A 14,785-nucleotide genomic window follows, 5' to 3' on the forward strand; every position below is an offset into this window, starting at 1 on the left:
CAATGCTCGAGGCGCAAGAACGAAAGAAAGAGGGCAGAGAAACGATTAAGTCACTCCGGAGGGAACATCACGCGGATAAAGCACGGTTTACAGACGCAGAAGCGAAGTGGCGATGGCATCCGCCTGTCGGTGCAGTGTACACCGATCTATAGATAGATTCACGGTAGATAAAAGCCGGTGCACGTAAGAAAATAGTAATTACGAGCACGATTGCCACGTATAAAGGGGGCAAGGTAAAAAAGAGCGATTCACGGCACGGTAAGAGCAGCGGAGCGCATCCTCTGCTCCTGTCTCAGGCGTACTGACCACGTTTTGCTCCGTACCCTCGTCATTGCTCCAATAAACGCGCGTGTAAGGCTGCAGATATTTATTCGCGAGAAAATTGTCCGTTTGGTCGAAGGAAGAGGATAGATGGTGAGATTTTTTATCTTTGCTATGTAAAACGTATCACGGTAGAAGATAAAGTTAATTAATTACGAAATAGAATTAATGAAGAAAGTAAAGGGACGATGTTTTCGAAGGTTGGAACACGTGATTTGAATTCGAACTGTCAAGATTATGGCTTAGACCAACATGATTTTCAGTCTGACAATCGTGAAATACATGGAAGTGATACAAAAGTTGTATACACCACTGTGGCCGAAGGAGTAAAACCAAACTACTGACTCGTTCGTGCCGTAAAACACGCCTCTACGAGCGAAGTGGCACACGGTGCACGGCTCTAGCCGGGGAACCCTGGTGGCTGGAGCTGACATTTGCGAGCCGTTCGCAATTTGTACCTTTGTGTCGAACGAAAATACGTGTTAAACTCTCTAGCCGTCGACGAAAGTTCAGAGCCGAGGGAAACCCGAGACACAAGTGGTATCAAGATACGAAGAAGTTCACCGCCGTGAACGGGAAATTTATGGCGCCTGTACATCCCAGTATCCGTGTACAGTGTACACGCGCGAGAGTGCAAAACGCGCGTGGCTGGCCTCTCCTCCCCTCGTGTCGCATTGTTGCGGGACTGTGTCGCCGAGGGGACAGAGGTGAATATGGTTGGCATCGTTCGCGTGCACACCGGCTGAATTGAACGCGTCAACGGAGCCTTTATCGAAGTTAAATCGCAGACGCGCTCGTAAATAAGGCGTTATGCGCTGCACGGTGCACGATAATGCATATCGTTAAACAAATTCACTGAAACGCCAGACAACTGAAGATCGCAACAAAGAAGCATATCCATCTTTCTTGATTCTCTGAACTTTATGTCGCTCGATGACTGAAGAGTATTTTCACGCGAAATAGATTCGTAGATATAAGCTTTTTGAAAAAAAGTATTAATATCTTTTAAATGTTTGAACAGCTGACGAAATATATATTTAATTCCAAAATCAGATGAAAAAGGAGTTCCGATGTATAATTGATCGATAAGATGATAGAGAACCTTGAAATTGCTCTCTTATGTAAGACGAGAAATGTGGTTTATGTTTTTCACGTGTGGCCTTGAATCGTAGTACTCGAGAATTTAGACACTGCGTACGTTTTGGATATTCGGATTGGTCACGTAATCCTACGTTGTGCGTGCATTATCTAAGTTGATTACCTGTGAGAATTAAAAGTCGCGCAATTTTGGAGGAGAACTTTTTGCGAAATTTCTATCAGGCACGTAGATAAGGAAATGATGTATCACCGATACATGTAATTTTGTGTTTCGGTTCTATGACATAAATGCGGGCCATATACTACATACCTATGATTTTCGCAGCGAAAGGTTAATTGCAGATTAACGAGAAGCGATAACTCCTAAACGAGAAGAAGGTCACTTGTACGTATATGTACTTCGCGGTTAAGAGAGAATTTACAGAGTGGTGAAACCAAAGGGAGGAAGTTGGTTTCGTTTCCCTGTGTTTTACACCGATCTCCAGTGAAACTGGAAAAACTCGCGTTAAACACGTAATAACGATAATTAATGGTCGCGCGATGTACAGGAAACGTCATTAAATTCTATGCTCGTACAATCGTCCACCAAGTTATAAACGTGGAAATATATGTATCTGTACGAATGTATGCGTGTAACTTGGAGGATACGTACTTCGTTTCATAAATTTCTTCGTTACTTCGCGAAACGTACGAGGGAACTTTAACATGTCGTCGACGTGCCTATCCTCTCGGTTCGACCCTCGAAGACTTATTGAGTACATAGATCGGTGCAGGCTCCGTGCTCTCGTCGAGTTCTCGTATATACACCGTTTATAAATCTGTCGCTGTGGTTGCTCGCGGACTCGAGGAAGAGAGTCCCTGGAGCACCGCGAACATCGTGTTCCGTTGATTCGCGAAGTCGAACCAACTGGTTCGCTTCGCCTTGCTGTACTCCGTTTGCCAACTGGTTTCGCAAAGTTGATAAGACCTGTAAAGCTTGGGAACGAGTGGAGAACCTTTGGGTAAGAACAAAGAGATTTTATTTTAATTCTGCTCTTCTCTACGTTTCTTATTGAAAATTATGTTTCGATAGACTATATTGAAATATAAATAATTTTTAAATACAGTGAGACTCCATTTATCCGAACTGATGTCATCACAATGCCCAATTTATCGAATATGATTCTGGACATTTATTAACCGATCCCAGGCTACGCGACGACCTATACGCGCTTATGCGAATGAAAATTATTGCCTTATATACAAATTTCAGCTTAGGAAAATCCAGTTATATGGAAATTAACTCCGATTATGCGAATGATAAACAGCGAAGGGAGGAAGAACTAGCGGACTCTTATTATCCGACATTATCAGACTGGTCCAGTTATCCGAAGCGTCTTGTCCGCCGACCGTGTCGGATAAACGAAGTTTTATTGCATTTTGTTTTAGTAATCGTACCTTTTTTTGTATGTTCCGTCGATCCTCATGGATAAAGTATCTCAAAATTTGGAAGAAAATTATCTGAACAGGAAGCGAGGGGAACAGGTTTAAAATATTATTTAAGAAGAGTAAATCTGAATTTAGTTGTTGAAAGTTGTAATATGCAATACGAGATATTTTCTGTGGTATGGAAAGCTTGTAATTCAGGATTCCACATTGTTCATCGTTATCATGTATCATGGTTAGCGACATGATATAGTAGGCGATTAGTTACACGTATTTACGCATTAATCGCTGTAAGACATTTGATACATATATTAATTTTTTACCCTATTTCGCTACCTTGTACTTCAGCCACAAACTGGTCCCATGAAGTTGATGAAGTATGTAATGGAAGAGAAGGACTGGAAGACACTTTCGTTAGAGCAGAACAATTTTCAACATAAGTTCACTATCTTTAATGGTACAAGTTCACTGTCGTTAACGGTACCATCTGAGATGATGTTAAATATTGCAACTCTCTCGACATATTGAAGTTTTATGCATCTCGCCTTTAATTCGAGTTTCGTGAAATTAATGAGATTCATATTGGTAGAAGTTGAGTGGAGAACACGTAGGTTAAAAAAGGAAGATTTCATACGATATAATTCAATTTATCGAGACGGAAATTTAGTTACTGTCCGATCAACTGAATCTTTATCGACTGGATCCACGTATCGGAACACGAGCTTCTATTATGTAAACGAAAAATAATAACTAGCGAGGAACGTGACTGAGCTCGAGTTATATAAACTGTCTCCCAACAAGTTCAGATAAACGCAGTTCTACCGTGTTTATCGAATCTTAGAGCCACTATTCTTCCACTGGTCTGATCCATGTGGACATCAGAAGCCATTTTTTCAATATGAATCCAGAGCTCGAGAATAACGACCGCTAATGTTCACGAAGCTTCGTTATTTTCGCGAAATCGTACGCGTTGGAAAATAAGCCGCCTCGAAATAGAGCGCTGTCTCTAGGGGATTGACGCGAAATTTTTCTACCAACTTCAGCCAAAATTATCAAGTGGATCTACCCTTTTCGCTCTTGTTATACCTGTTCGATCTTTGGTCGGCTGGCTTATTTTTCGAGGTGCTAGGTCGTTATAGCCGTGTAATTACGGATCGATAGGATGGCGCGCGATCCTTGGTCCGCGCGAAATTGCAGGGTTCAAACGGAAAGGTACACGAGGAACGACTCGGCGGGTTTCACCGCGTTTCTCGGCAAGCTGTCGACAGGAGGTGTGGTGTCTTGGCTTAAGAGAATACTTTTATCGCAGCTAATGACGTACGATCGTTCTACGCCGTCTGTTTTCTGACTCTCCGATCGCCCCCGCACACACTCGCGGAGGATCCGCAAAAATTCAATTAAGCCACCAAGCGTGAATATACCGATCCTCCCCCGAGTCTTACCAATTTAATTTGCCTCCACTTCGAAGGCGTTCGAGGCGACGAGCGAATTATTATTTATTATCTCCGTCGGTATGAATATGGTTGCGGTTATTGCTTGTTTCGCAGCATTGCTTTGATAGGGATGAGGGGAATCGAATCGATAGGGCGTGAGTGGAACAACGTGATTATGAAGGGACAGCGGCCGAAGAATGGATAATATCGGTTTATATGTATTTTTATCAAGTGGTTTCTCATCAAATGATATCAAATGATCGAATGGTTGAGTCATAAGTGATTACAACGCTCTAAGGTTTAAATTACATTCAGATTAGAATTATCGATGACTAAAGCATGGAACTTGTATTATAACGCAAGGAAAATAAAAACTAACTCTTATCTGAAATTAAAAATTTTGCAAGAAACAATTGAATGAATTATATTTTAGTAATGTGAACTTAGAGAGTTTCTGTAATTTCCTTTAATAGCGAGTATGATGGTCGGTGTACGTGCTAACAGGTAACTTTCTAACGACGGTGATACACTTGTCAAATTTATCGACGTCAATTAACTTGTTTAGACAGGAAAAGTGCGTTAATTATTGACGTAAATATATGTAACAGATATTTTTCGACCACGTCCTGGTAAAGTATATCGATGCAGACGTTAAGACTAGGTTTCTTGTACATTCTTATCTCTAATTTGCAAGTTTTTAGGTAAATTTATCAAACAAGGTAATTACGTAAAACCATATATAGATTTAATGTTGAGGTATCGTATTTAGTGTCATTAAAGGAGAATTTTATCGATTATGAAAGTTTTATTCTATTTCGCGTGATATAAGCAGCAGACCGAAAGATCTATTATTTAGAATTTAGTGCGTTGGAAATTACACTGTTTCGTTTTTATAACATAAGATCGAAATGCTTCGGAAAAAATGCGTAAAGATCCGATATAGTCAAACAGAGAAGTTAATTAGTTGCTTTTCACTTATATAAACCAGTTCCTGTTAAAACTAAGAAACGAACGACTGACACTTTCATTCAGCCTGATACCGACGACAACTTTGATTAAAATATATTTAAATTACTATGAAATCGCGTCACCTCCGATTTTATCAAATCGAATAAACGTAACAAAAAGCTGATTGAAAACTGAAGCTAGCAATTTTAGAATATTTTAATTTTCTCATTTTCTCATTATAAGTTAATTTGAATATTCAATAACATGTGACAACAACTAAATAGATTGCGATAGTTTAAATCATGTGCCATTCTTTATTATCAAATTATTTAAAATTACATAACAATCATCTTATATATACATATTTCTATCGAAGCAATCAAAATAACAAACGTTTCTCCAAATGTTCTCAATATAAAGAAAAAAAAGGTATCTTACTCGTATTTTTAACAAAAGATCCCAGGAAAGTTCAGGAAATGCTGCACTATAAATGAAACTTTCTATTACACTTAGTATCATTAATTAATTACTATAAATAGTAAGAAATTCCTATATACTACGAGCAACTTCCATTTAAAATAAACGACACAGCGTGTCCATCGTTTTGATTGCTTTGGTATTTTCCTGGTGAAAAATGTTTCGCACGTTTAACATCTCGTTTTTCCTTTCAGCCGTAGTAGTGCGGTATTTGACGAGGCGATACATCGGCGAGTACAGCTCAACCAGCGGTAAGTCGCTCTTTTTTCCCTTTCTTCTTCGCTCTTTGCTCATCTTTCGTAACCGTTTTCTCGTTCTTGCCACGCGTTGTTCGAAAATCGAGCCATCGCCGGCTTTTCTCTCGTTACTTTCAACTCGACCGCACTTTGTAATATTCACCATCGCGGTTCAAGCATATGCAGGGATAACAGCTTGCCCGCACAGCTTTTTGCTCTTCCTTGGATCGGATGATTACTTTATTACACGTACTAACGTTACTTTGTGTTTCTGCTTTGCCAGACTACAGTCCGTCAATGCTCCGCTTTTTGTCGTGCTAATATGAGATTACGTTTTAATGGCACGGAACGTGGATCGTCTCCATTGGGAAAAATCACTGTAGAAGGTCGGATCTTTGCAATTGTACCGTCGATTTGAAGGAAGGTATATTGGAAGCATTTTTTCCGATATATTAATAATACAATGTAACATCTCAATGATGGAATTTTAATGAAATTTGGAGCGTACAGTCGTAAATAAAATTACGATAAGATGTCGAGTTTTATTGGTAATTTTCAATCATATTTTCGATCATGGTAAGATAGTTTTCGAATGGAGAAAGTTAATTGAATATTTGGTAATATTTTTTATTTTTTTCCATTCTTGTAATTTCCTGTATTAAAAATCTTTAAATCAATTATTAGCGCTTTCCTATTATATTCGAGTTGTCATCGATTTCGTCGAACTTTTCACACGTATCAACTCTCACCTAGCGGATGTTAGGTAATTTTGATTCGTAACTGGTCATAGGATCGCTTTCTATCGCCCTAACATTGATAGTAATATCAAGCAATTATACACTCCAAAACAATTCACTATGCTTGTCAACTACCAATTAATATTTATAATACTCCATTTCTAAAAGACGTATGTACCATTGTTTTCTCTAATTCTAATTCTCTAAATTTTAATTCTATTCTCTTTCTTACATAGTTGGCTTTTAGCAAAGTCTATCCCAGATAATCGTACGACCGATATTAAAAAATCTTCTTGTTGTAAACTCCAACTCTTCCGAGAATTCGTAACAAAGTGGAATCTGAATCGTATGATCGAGAGATGGCGAGATTATACCTGCTTCTTTTTCACAGCTCGGTTCAGGGAGCGATCATTGCTGGCCGTGAGTACAAATTGAACGATCGTGAAAACGGCTCCGGATAGCATGGAACAACTTCTTCCCCGTAGTAGAGTATCGAATTCTCGGAATGCGGACCGTCGTATAAACGTGATTATCTTAGACTCCTTACTGCGAGTTCCAGTTCCCCTTTAAGCTATGCATACCGAGAGTCGTGCCGGGACAACGACAAGATTTTCAGCAAGATTCGTTCCCTTGCATTTTTACTCTCGTGCATACCTTCTCGTTTTTTCGTCCAAGTAGTTTTTAAATCCCTCAGAATGAGAGATTTTAAACGCGTTATGGGAGTACAAGAGATCCGTAAAGTCGAAACTTATTTCGTACAACGTGTACCTTGATTTCGTTGACTAAACCTTAACATATTTCTGTTTAACATTTTGAAAGTGATTCATTTACAATGAAAAATCGAAATTACGAAGGATTTCGACATGGCATGTGTTCATTTCTTAGCAGTTACTAAGCAGTTACTAATTTAGGGATTAATGTTGCCGAATGATTGTGATTCTGATTGTGAGGTTGAATGGATTTGTAATGATGAGAGAAACATATGTAATTTCATTGAAGCTGTTACGTGATGTATAAAGTAGATGTAATTTTCTTAGTGGACGAGTTGTGCAGAGATAGGACAGACGACAAGGATAAATTGGGATTACGTTCTTGAGCTTGCGATAACTAGGAACACAGCTTATAAAACAAGTAGGTAATTTTACACAGGATGAGTACCATAAGTTACACAGTACTAGTTCCTCATTAGATACTCGACGAACCTATGTTTTTTATCAAAAAATAGCGCAACATTCTGAAAAAGTTCAAATCTACAGAGAAAACTAAAAGCATGATCAGTCTATATTAATTTTTTCAAATCTACTTTCCGTATGCGTACAACTTAATGCAAATCGAAATTTAAGCTAAATCTCCATTAAGTTACAACCTTTTGTTTACGATTTTCCAAACCTTTTTTCCGAAACCGATAAAACATAATCCAAATCAAAAACTACATGATTACTTGTAACTAAATACTTTTCGAGGTTACTCAATATGCGAGGATTAATTTAATACTTGGCCGATGTTTTCGATATTCTGTGATCTCTTGCACTGGCAGACGAATTATCCCGAGCAGTAAGTTCACAAAATCAGAATCTTTTACATGCGATCTTTGAATCCTAGGCCCATGAACCCATAGTAAATCGCCCATAGCCATGAATGTTATCCGTAGCGTGTATTATTTCAATCAGTGGCCGGCGAATCTCGCCGGTGTGCGGTAGAGAATTTAATTTCCCCGTGGCGGTGCGCCGTGTCATTCACATCTCTGGACAGCACAATGGCCCATTTAATAGATCGCTTTTGTTAATCGCGCTACTAGAGGCGCGCCGCCATTCGCGTCCCTCGAAAACAACTTGCATGGGGTTACGTGAGGATTTTCGTATTGCGTAGCTGCAATCTACGTAGTGATACACGTTCAACAACCACTTTCATCATTCGGACACAAATCGTCTCGCGGACCGTGAGAATCGAGAAAACGAAAAGCGCAGTCCTGTAATCTCGGTACGTTCGATTATAACCCCGTGCTCGATGAATTCGCGCTAGCAGTTACGTACAGAAATTTCGAAAACAATGCAATCCAACGTGTATCGTAACGTCAATCTTTTCGGCTGACTCGCGTTACCGCTGCCGTAAGTAGAAGTTTCCTGCAAGCGTCAGACATACTGCTGGCTGTAAGTATCAGGACTACTGTCGTAATTTTTAGCTATTTCGTTACGAATCTGTTATTTTATTCGCATAATACGTGGCTTATAGCGTCAAATATCAAGTAAAGTAGAAATTTGCTATTGTTTTACTGTTATTTCGTCTCCGTCCATCATTTCGTATCTCTGATATGCGTTTTATATCATAAAATATCAAGTAAAGTAAAATTTGATGGTGTCTTCCGATAAATGTAATTAGTTAATATCCGAATACTTATGGTTTTATGGTATACTCAGTATAGTGTCTTCAGTTGGACACAGCGTTCACACGCAAGGATTTCCCATATCGACATCACACCTGTATCGCCATGCACACGAAGAAGCGCGCTTTAAAACAATTATTAGCTGTCGTATTCGCGTCAGCCGGTTATAGGGAATCCCACGTTCACCTGGTGATGACCGATGCACACGTTTGCGCGTATAATAGGCCATGATTTACAATGGCTGGTGAAACAGAAAGAGAGAAAGACATCCAGGTCTCCGACTTAGTCTCGGTTTTCACTTGGCTAAATAATAGAGATCGCTCGATTTCACCTTCTTGCTTTCTGACGAATGTATTACGTTAAGTCTTGCCTACCTGTTCGCCGGCACAATCAATTTACGATTCTCCCGCCGCGACGTAGATCTCGCGTATACACACACATATATATACAGAGAAGCCTCTCATGCAGCTTTCCTCAGAGGTTGTTTAAGCTAATTTCCTCGACTCTCGCGACCGCCTTTGACGAACAGTTTCCTGTTCGTGTTTTCGATTCTCCTCAGAGATCTGGCAGCGTCGTTAATGGCGTCGCGTGATCGTTTCGTTTAATTGAATTTTGTCGCGGTTGTTTCCATCGAAGGTTTCATGAAACGCTTCTTCGCAATTTAAGATTAGGAGGTATCTCCGTGGTCTGTTCTCGCGATTCGAGTATATTTCTTCCCTTTTTTTCTTCTCTTTTTTGTGAGATTTAACTACGAGTACAGAAAGAACGCAGAACATCGATGTAAGGCGTTAATTAAAGGATAAATTTAATTCACGATTCTAAAGCATAATTATGAAAGATATAGAAAGGATCTTAGTAATTGCGATGCAGTAACGTGCTCTAATTATACGTGAGAAACTTGCGAAAGTGGAACAAAGGAAATTTGTTCAATTTGTCAAAATAGCAATTAGATAATATCTCGCATGCATATTTCATCGGACGTAACTTTACGAAAAATGATCGAAATCGAACTCGAACGATTGAACTCTTTCCCTTCTTAAATGTAATCTCAACGGCAAGAACACAGCCCAGAAATACGATGGCGCCTAGCTACGATAGCGAGTCGATCTCTCGAGGGCGTATTCCGGCGTCGGTTACAGAAATACGCGCAACGAGAAGGAAAGACAAGACGTGGACGCGGCAGGAGTGGAGGGCGGAGATTTAAACACTCGATATGAAATAGAGCCTATGGGGAGGATCGAGAAGAGAATGCAGATCTCTCTCATAACTCATGCAGGCTATCTTGCTATAATAATTGCCGTGCAGCCGTGTGCGAGAGACGCCACGGATATCCGCCCGCGGAAAAATCCAAGCAGGTGTGTCCCATCGTCGCGATAGCTTTTCCTTGCCCTAGAGATCCGGATAAAGCTACTTTAATTAATGTGGCGCGTTTGTCTGGCTGACCATTTGGACTAGTTCGTCGACGATCGTAAAACAGCGTGAAATTTTTCTACGCGTCCAGGCTATTTCGAGTAATAGCTGTAACCGTTAGACGAATTGCGGAAATATATGCTACGCTGGTCCATTGCTTTCAGAACAGCAACTGTTAATGATACGTGTGTTACGTTAAGAGATGAATGCTGTTCAGAGAGGATTCAAGATTGAATAATATAATTTTGAATATTAATTATTAACCTTAGCTCGAGTGTCAACAAATTCGGTCTTTGCATAGCGAATCTAATTAATTGTTGCAAATGGATCAAGACCTTCCCCTGGAATCTTTGAACCGCAGTTCAAGTTCAATGGTGCTCGATTATTTTCGCTCGACGTTTTGCTTCTTCCTCTTCTTTCTTTGCTTCTTTTAACCAGAATTTCACGTTAAACGATGTTACGTGGAAAATCGCGAAGCCAGCGTGTCCGCACTAAGCAGGCGCCCTTTTCGGGCATTGCACGTAGATTTCGTTGGAACTTGACTGGGTCATGTGGGTGGTAGATGTTTGGAGGAGCAAGAGTTGATCCAGTACGAGTCTGTTGAGGAAACAGCTTGTTCCGGTGAATGGAGTGTACGTGCTTGGAGCAAGGTCTGCCGGATTTCGATTTGTTTTCCTTTTTTTCATGAACGTATACGGGTGGTAGAAAATGGAGAAATATTTATGTGGACGGTGAATGATTTATGAAATAGTAATAAAGATCGTGTTCCCTTTGCCGATGATTTAATAGCTGCGAGTGTGTGGTTATGCAACGTGGTTATCTAACTCCTAGGTTTCGAGGGGCGATTCCTTCTTTTTTCTACGTGAGATGCAGTATTATCGTGCGAAACGTAATTAATAGGCGGTGTGATAAGAAAATATACGTGGAAGGTAAGATACAATGACCTTTTCGCCATGAAAGAACACAAATAAATTCCATATAAAATATCGTATAAAATGTTGTAAGTGGTAAAACAATTTATTTTAACATTTTGGACTTTCTATCGTAACATAGATTCTATCTCAAGTTATAACCGTAAGTGCCAATTACGCAATAGTTAAAAAAGATAGATTTCTAGCGCGCATTTTTTTACCATTTACTATTTTACATTTATAAAGATTCCAAACGCTGAAAGAACGCAGTTCAAATCGTAAGTAATATAAATTCCAAAATTAATGGAAACCTCTTTTCCGTCTATTGGGAATCTTCGTTTTTTCCTTTGTAAATATACGCGTAAAATTTTTAGGGAAATTTACAGGCTGATCATTCCTGTGATCTATTCCTTATTCTTTATTCCTGAATAAAATCGTAGAAAAATTACTGTATATGAAAGTTCGCATCAATACGTAATGTACCTTCTCGTAAAATCTCCAACGATCCATTTAAAAATCGTCGACAGGAAGCACGACCGTAAAGCTCGACTTCCGCTCCGCGATTTTCTTTGTGGCAGGTGATTACGATCGCGACGTTAACTTTTACGAACTTTTATCGCGGAGGAAATCTCGAGCGAACCTCGCGGACGATTGAGATATAACGACATCCTGCAGGTCTCTTGGCTAACTGCACGCGTCCTGGCTTTTCTCCTCTCGTTCTATGGGCGCGTGGTCTCTGACAATACGAAACGCGGTTGCAAGAGCGGCATGTTTCTTCGGAACAATATTACGAGCGTCGGTTCTCGTTCGTTTTTCACGGAACGGAAGGCCGCGAACGGGCGTAGATAGTGTTTAACGCCGTTCTCGGTCAATGTTCAAGAGCTGTAATTAGAAGGCTTGATGGATGGTGCTAGACAAGAAAGTGGATGAAAGTCCTGTCCCGTCGACGATCTATACGTTCTTGAATATCAGTCGAAACAGTTATCTCCGCGAATCTAGCTTCGGGAACAATATTCGATAAATCTTGCAAAGATTTCGAAGGAAGTGGAGTGCGTTAATAGCTGGGTAGTTCGATGTTGACGATTTTTCCATACTTTCTTTTCATTTTTCACGATGGTTTCTAGCAGTTACACAGGGTGGTTCGTTAGAGATATATGCTGTCTTAACTCTGTAAGTTTTAGATCATATCGTAGTTGTTCCTTGTAACAGTTTCCAGTTCGAATACTTAAAAATTGCTCGTACAACAGTGTTTTAGGTATAAGTACGTATACTATTATTATAACATTACATGATATAATACAGTATGATATAGTGTTAATATGTTAATAATTTTCTTATATAAAAATATAAAAATGCGTGTTGGTAAAAGTTCATAACGTAGCACATTTTTTAAATAAAATATACATAAAACAGTGGAGTATTCAAGTTCGAAAGCTAGTCAAAATTATATTCTTTGTTTTATTCAAGCAAAATGTATTCAGAAATTATATGAAGCGATTACCGTGAAATAAGTATGTAGAAAGATATAAAGGAACCAAATATTTGATTCATAAATCGTTCATTCATAAAGCGACAATTTCTCAGTCTGATTCTTCGACATGCTTCTTTCTCTATTTCTATCTTCGTTCGTTTCACCTTTCTGAATAATCAGTAATAGACGCTACGTATGCTCGAAAATTATTCAGCTTTAATTCGAAGAACCAGGTTAAGGAAGTATCGGTGTTATTTCTTTTTCGCGTAATAAGACGTCTACGGAAAAAAGCCAGATTTACGCAGTCCGCCCTATCTTCCTCGATGCTTCAGCAGTCGATAAATCTTTGAAATTCTTTCACGATCGAACCGTATTTCAAGCGTCGACATAACCGCGGATTATATACCGTAAGGATCTCAGGAAGAGATCAAACGAGTCGCTAGGCTCGATCGAAAAGCGCCAACAGTTTATAAAACCGAAATTTACGATTCCGCGTTACTCGTTAATCGGGCCGGAATTATTCCGTCCAGCTGGAAGATATATCGCTGGAAAAACACCGCGTTCTTAACCGATTAACTACATATATCACGAAATTACTCTGCTGGAACTGATTGATCAACCGGATTAGAGAAACTCGAGTGTCGCCGTAGGCCTCTAATGTCGCATGTCCCATGACACCGTTCTGGACCCTCGTTTAGAACCATCCAACCACCTCTTTTAAGTCTATAACGTCCAGTTTTCTCATCCCTTCTTCGTGATACGGTCACTGACAATGTGAATCGATCGATTTGCGATATTCAGTGAACTGTTCCGTAGATAATACACGTGATGACGTCGATTAGCGAGAGAGAAGAAACTTCATTGACTCGTGATTACGGGTATTTACCCTTTCGTTTCTACGAACGCTTCAGCGAGTTAAGAAAAATTCTGTTTTCTTGGCTTATAAAGGCACAAGGTTGCGAGCGAAAGTATCGCACGGACGGGTAGAAGTTGACTTTTCACGTAAAAATAGATCCGATATCTAGAACGCGATTGAAACATTTTCCACCCAATGTATATATATTATTTGTGTACTTTTTGAATCGTTAAAAATACAACTGAAATCTGTATGTAATTGATTCGATGGTAAAAATAGAATAGAATAACTTGAAACTACGATAGTCGAACTGTCAATGTACACGATATATTTCACCGTTTATCACGCCGATAATATCGACTTGAATAAGCTACTTCGAATGTGGGTCGCTTAAGAGTGGAGTTTAGCGAATTACGAGAAAAATCGTTTACGAGGAGAGTGCAAAATTCTCGAGTTACTTATTTATAAAGACATTTATAGCTGGTTAACTTGATCCAAAGAATTCTAGCCTTACGTTATCTAAATTTTGTAGGAAATTCTAACATATAGATGCGTCAGGCACGTTATCAATATCGATATGCATTAAGGGGGTATTCCAGTCTACAAATTTGAAAAAATCGAAAATCTTTTTTTTCATATTTCCGAAGTTTAGATATTCAAGAATATGCCCTTAAAGGAATTTTTCAAAGTTACAGCCATTTCTGTGACGCGGCATCTGCTCCGATCCGACCGGGACAAATGAACACTAGAAGGTAGACTCTGCCCGAGTACCTACGTATGATTGCTCTCATAAAATCTTTATAGTATTTTATCCCTTTTTAATGTATTTTTAATTCTATAATTCAAATAATTGGAACGACGTTTGAGTTCTGAAACATAAAATAGCTACGAATCGTTAAATTCGTTGATATGGACTTTTGCTCCGCAGGAACGCGGGCAATTCAAATTTCCACTTTCCTCGCAGTATAAGTATAAAGGTAAAGTATAAAAACTAATTTACATAAAAAGAGCGAAAATTTAATAAATTTCACGGTGGAAAGACGGGTAATCGGTGTTAAATGAAACCAGGAAGCGGATAA

At 39.2% G+C, this 14,785-nt stretch overlaps 1 protein-coding gene across 4 annotated transcripts in view; it reads left to right on the forward strand.

Moving 5' to 3' along the window:
- Positions 1-14,785, forward strand: part of LOC126923912 (ras-related and estrogen-regulated growth inhibitor-like) — an 81,486-nt gene that overhangs the window by 10,661 nt on the left and 56,040 nt on the right. For 3 of the 4 annotated variants that reach the window (XM_050737859.1, XM_050737858.1, XM_050737857.1), the window contains one exon: positions 5,897-5,953. The exons of the other annotated variant lie outside the window; for it this stretch is intronic. In XM_050737859.1, coding sequence (XP_050593816.1) covers positions 5,897-5,953 — 57 coding nt within the window. The remainder of the gene's footprint in view (positions 1-5,896; positions 5,954-14,785) is intronic. 4 annotated transcript variants of the gene reach the window in all.

Source organism: Bombus affinis, chromosome 14 (assembly GCF_024516045.1).
Source record: "Bombus affinis isolate iyBomAffi1 chromosome 14, iyBomAffi1.2, whole genome shotgun sequence".
In the NCBI taxonomy this organism is placed as follows: Eukaryota; Metazoa; Arthropoda; class Insecta; order Hymenoptera; family Apidae; genus Bombus; species Bombus affinis.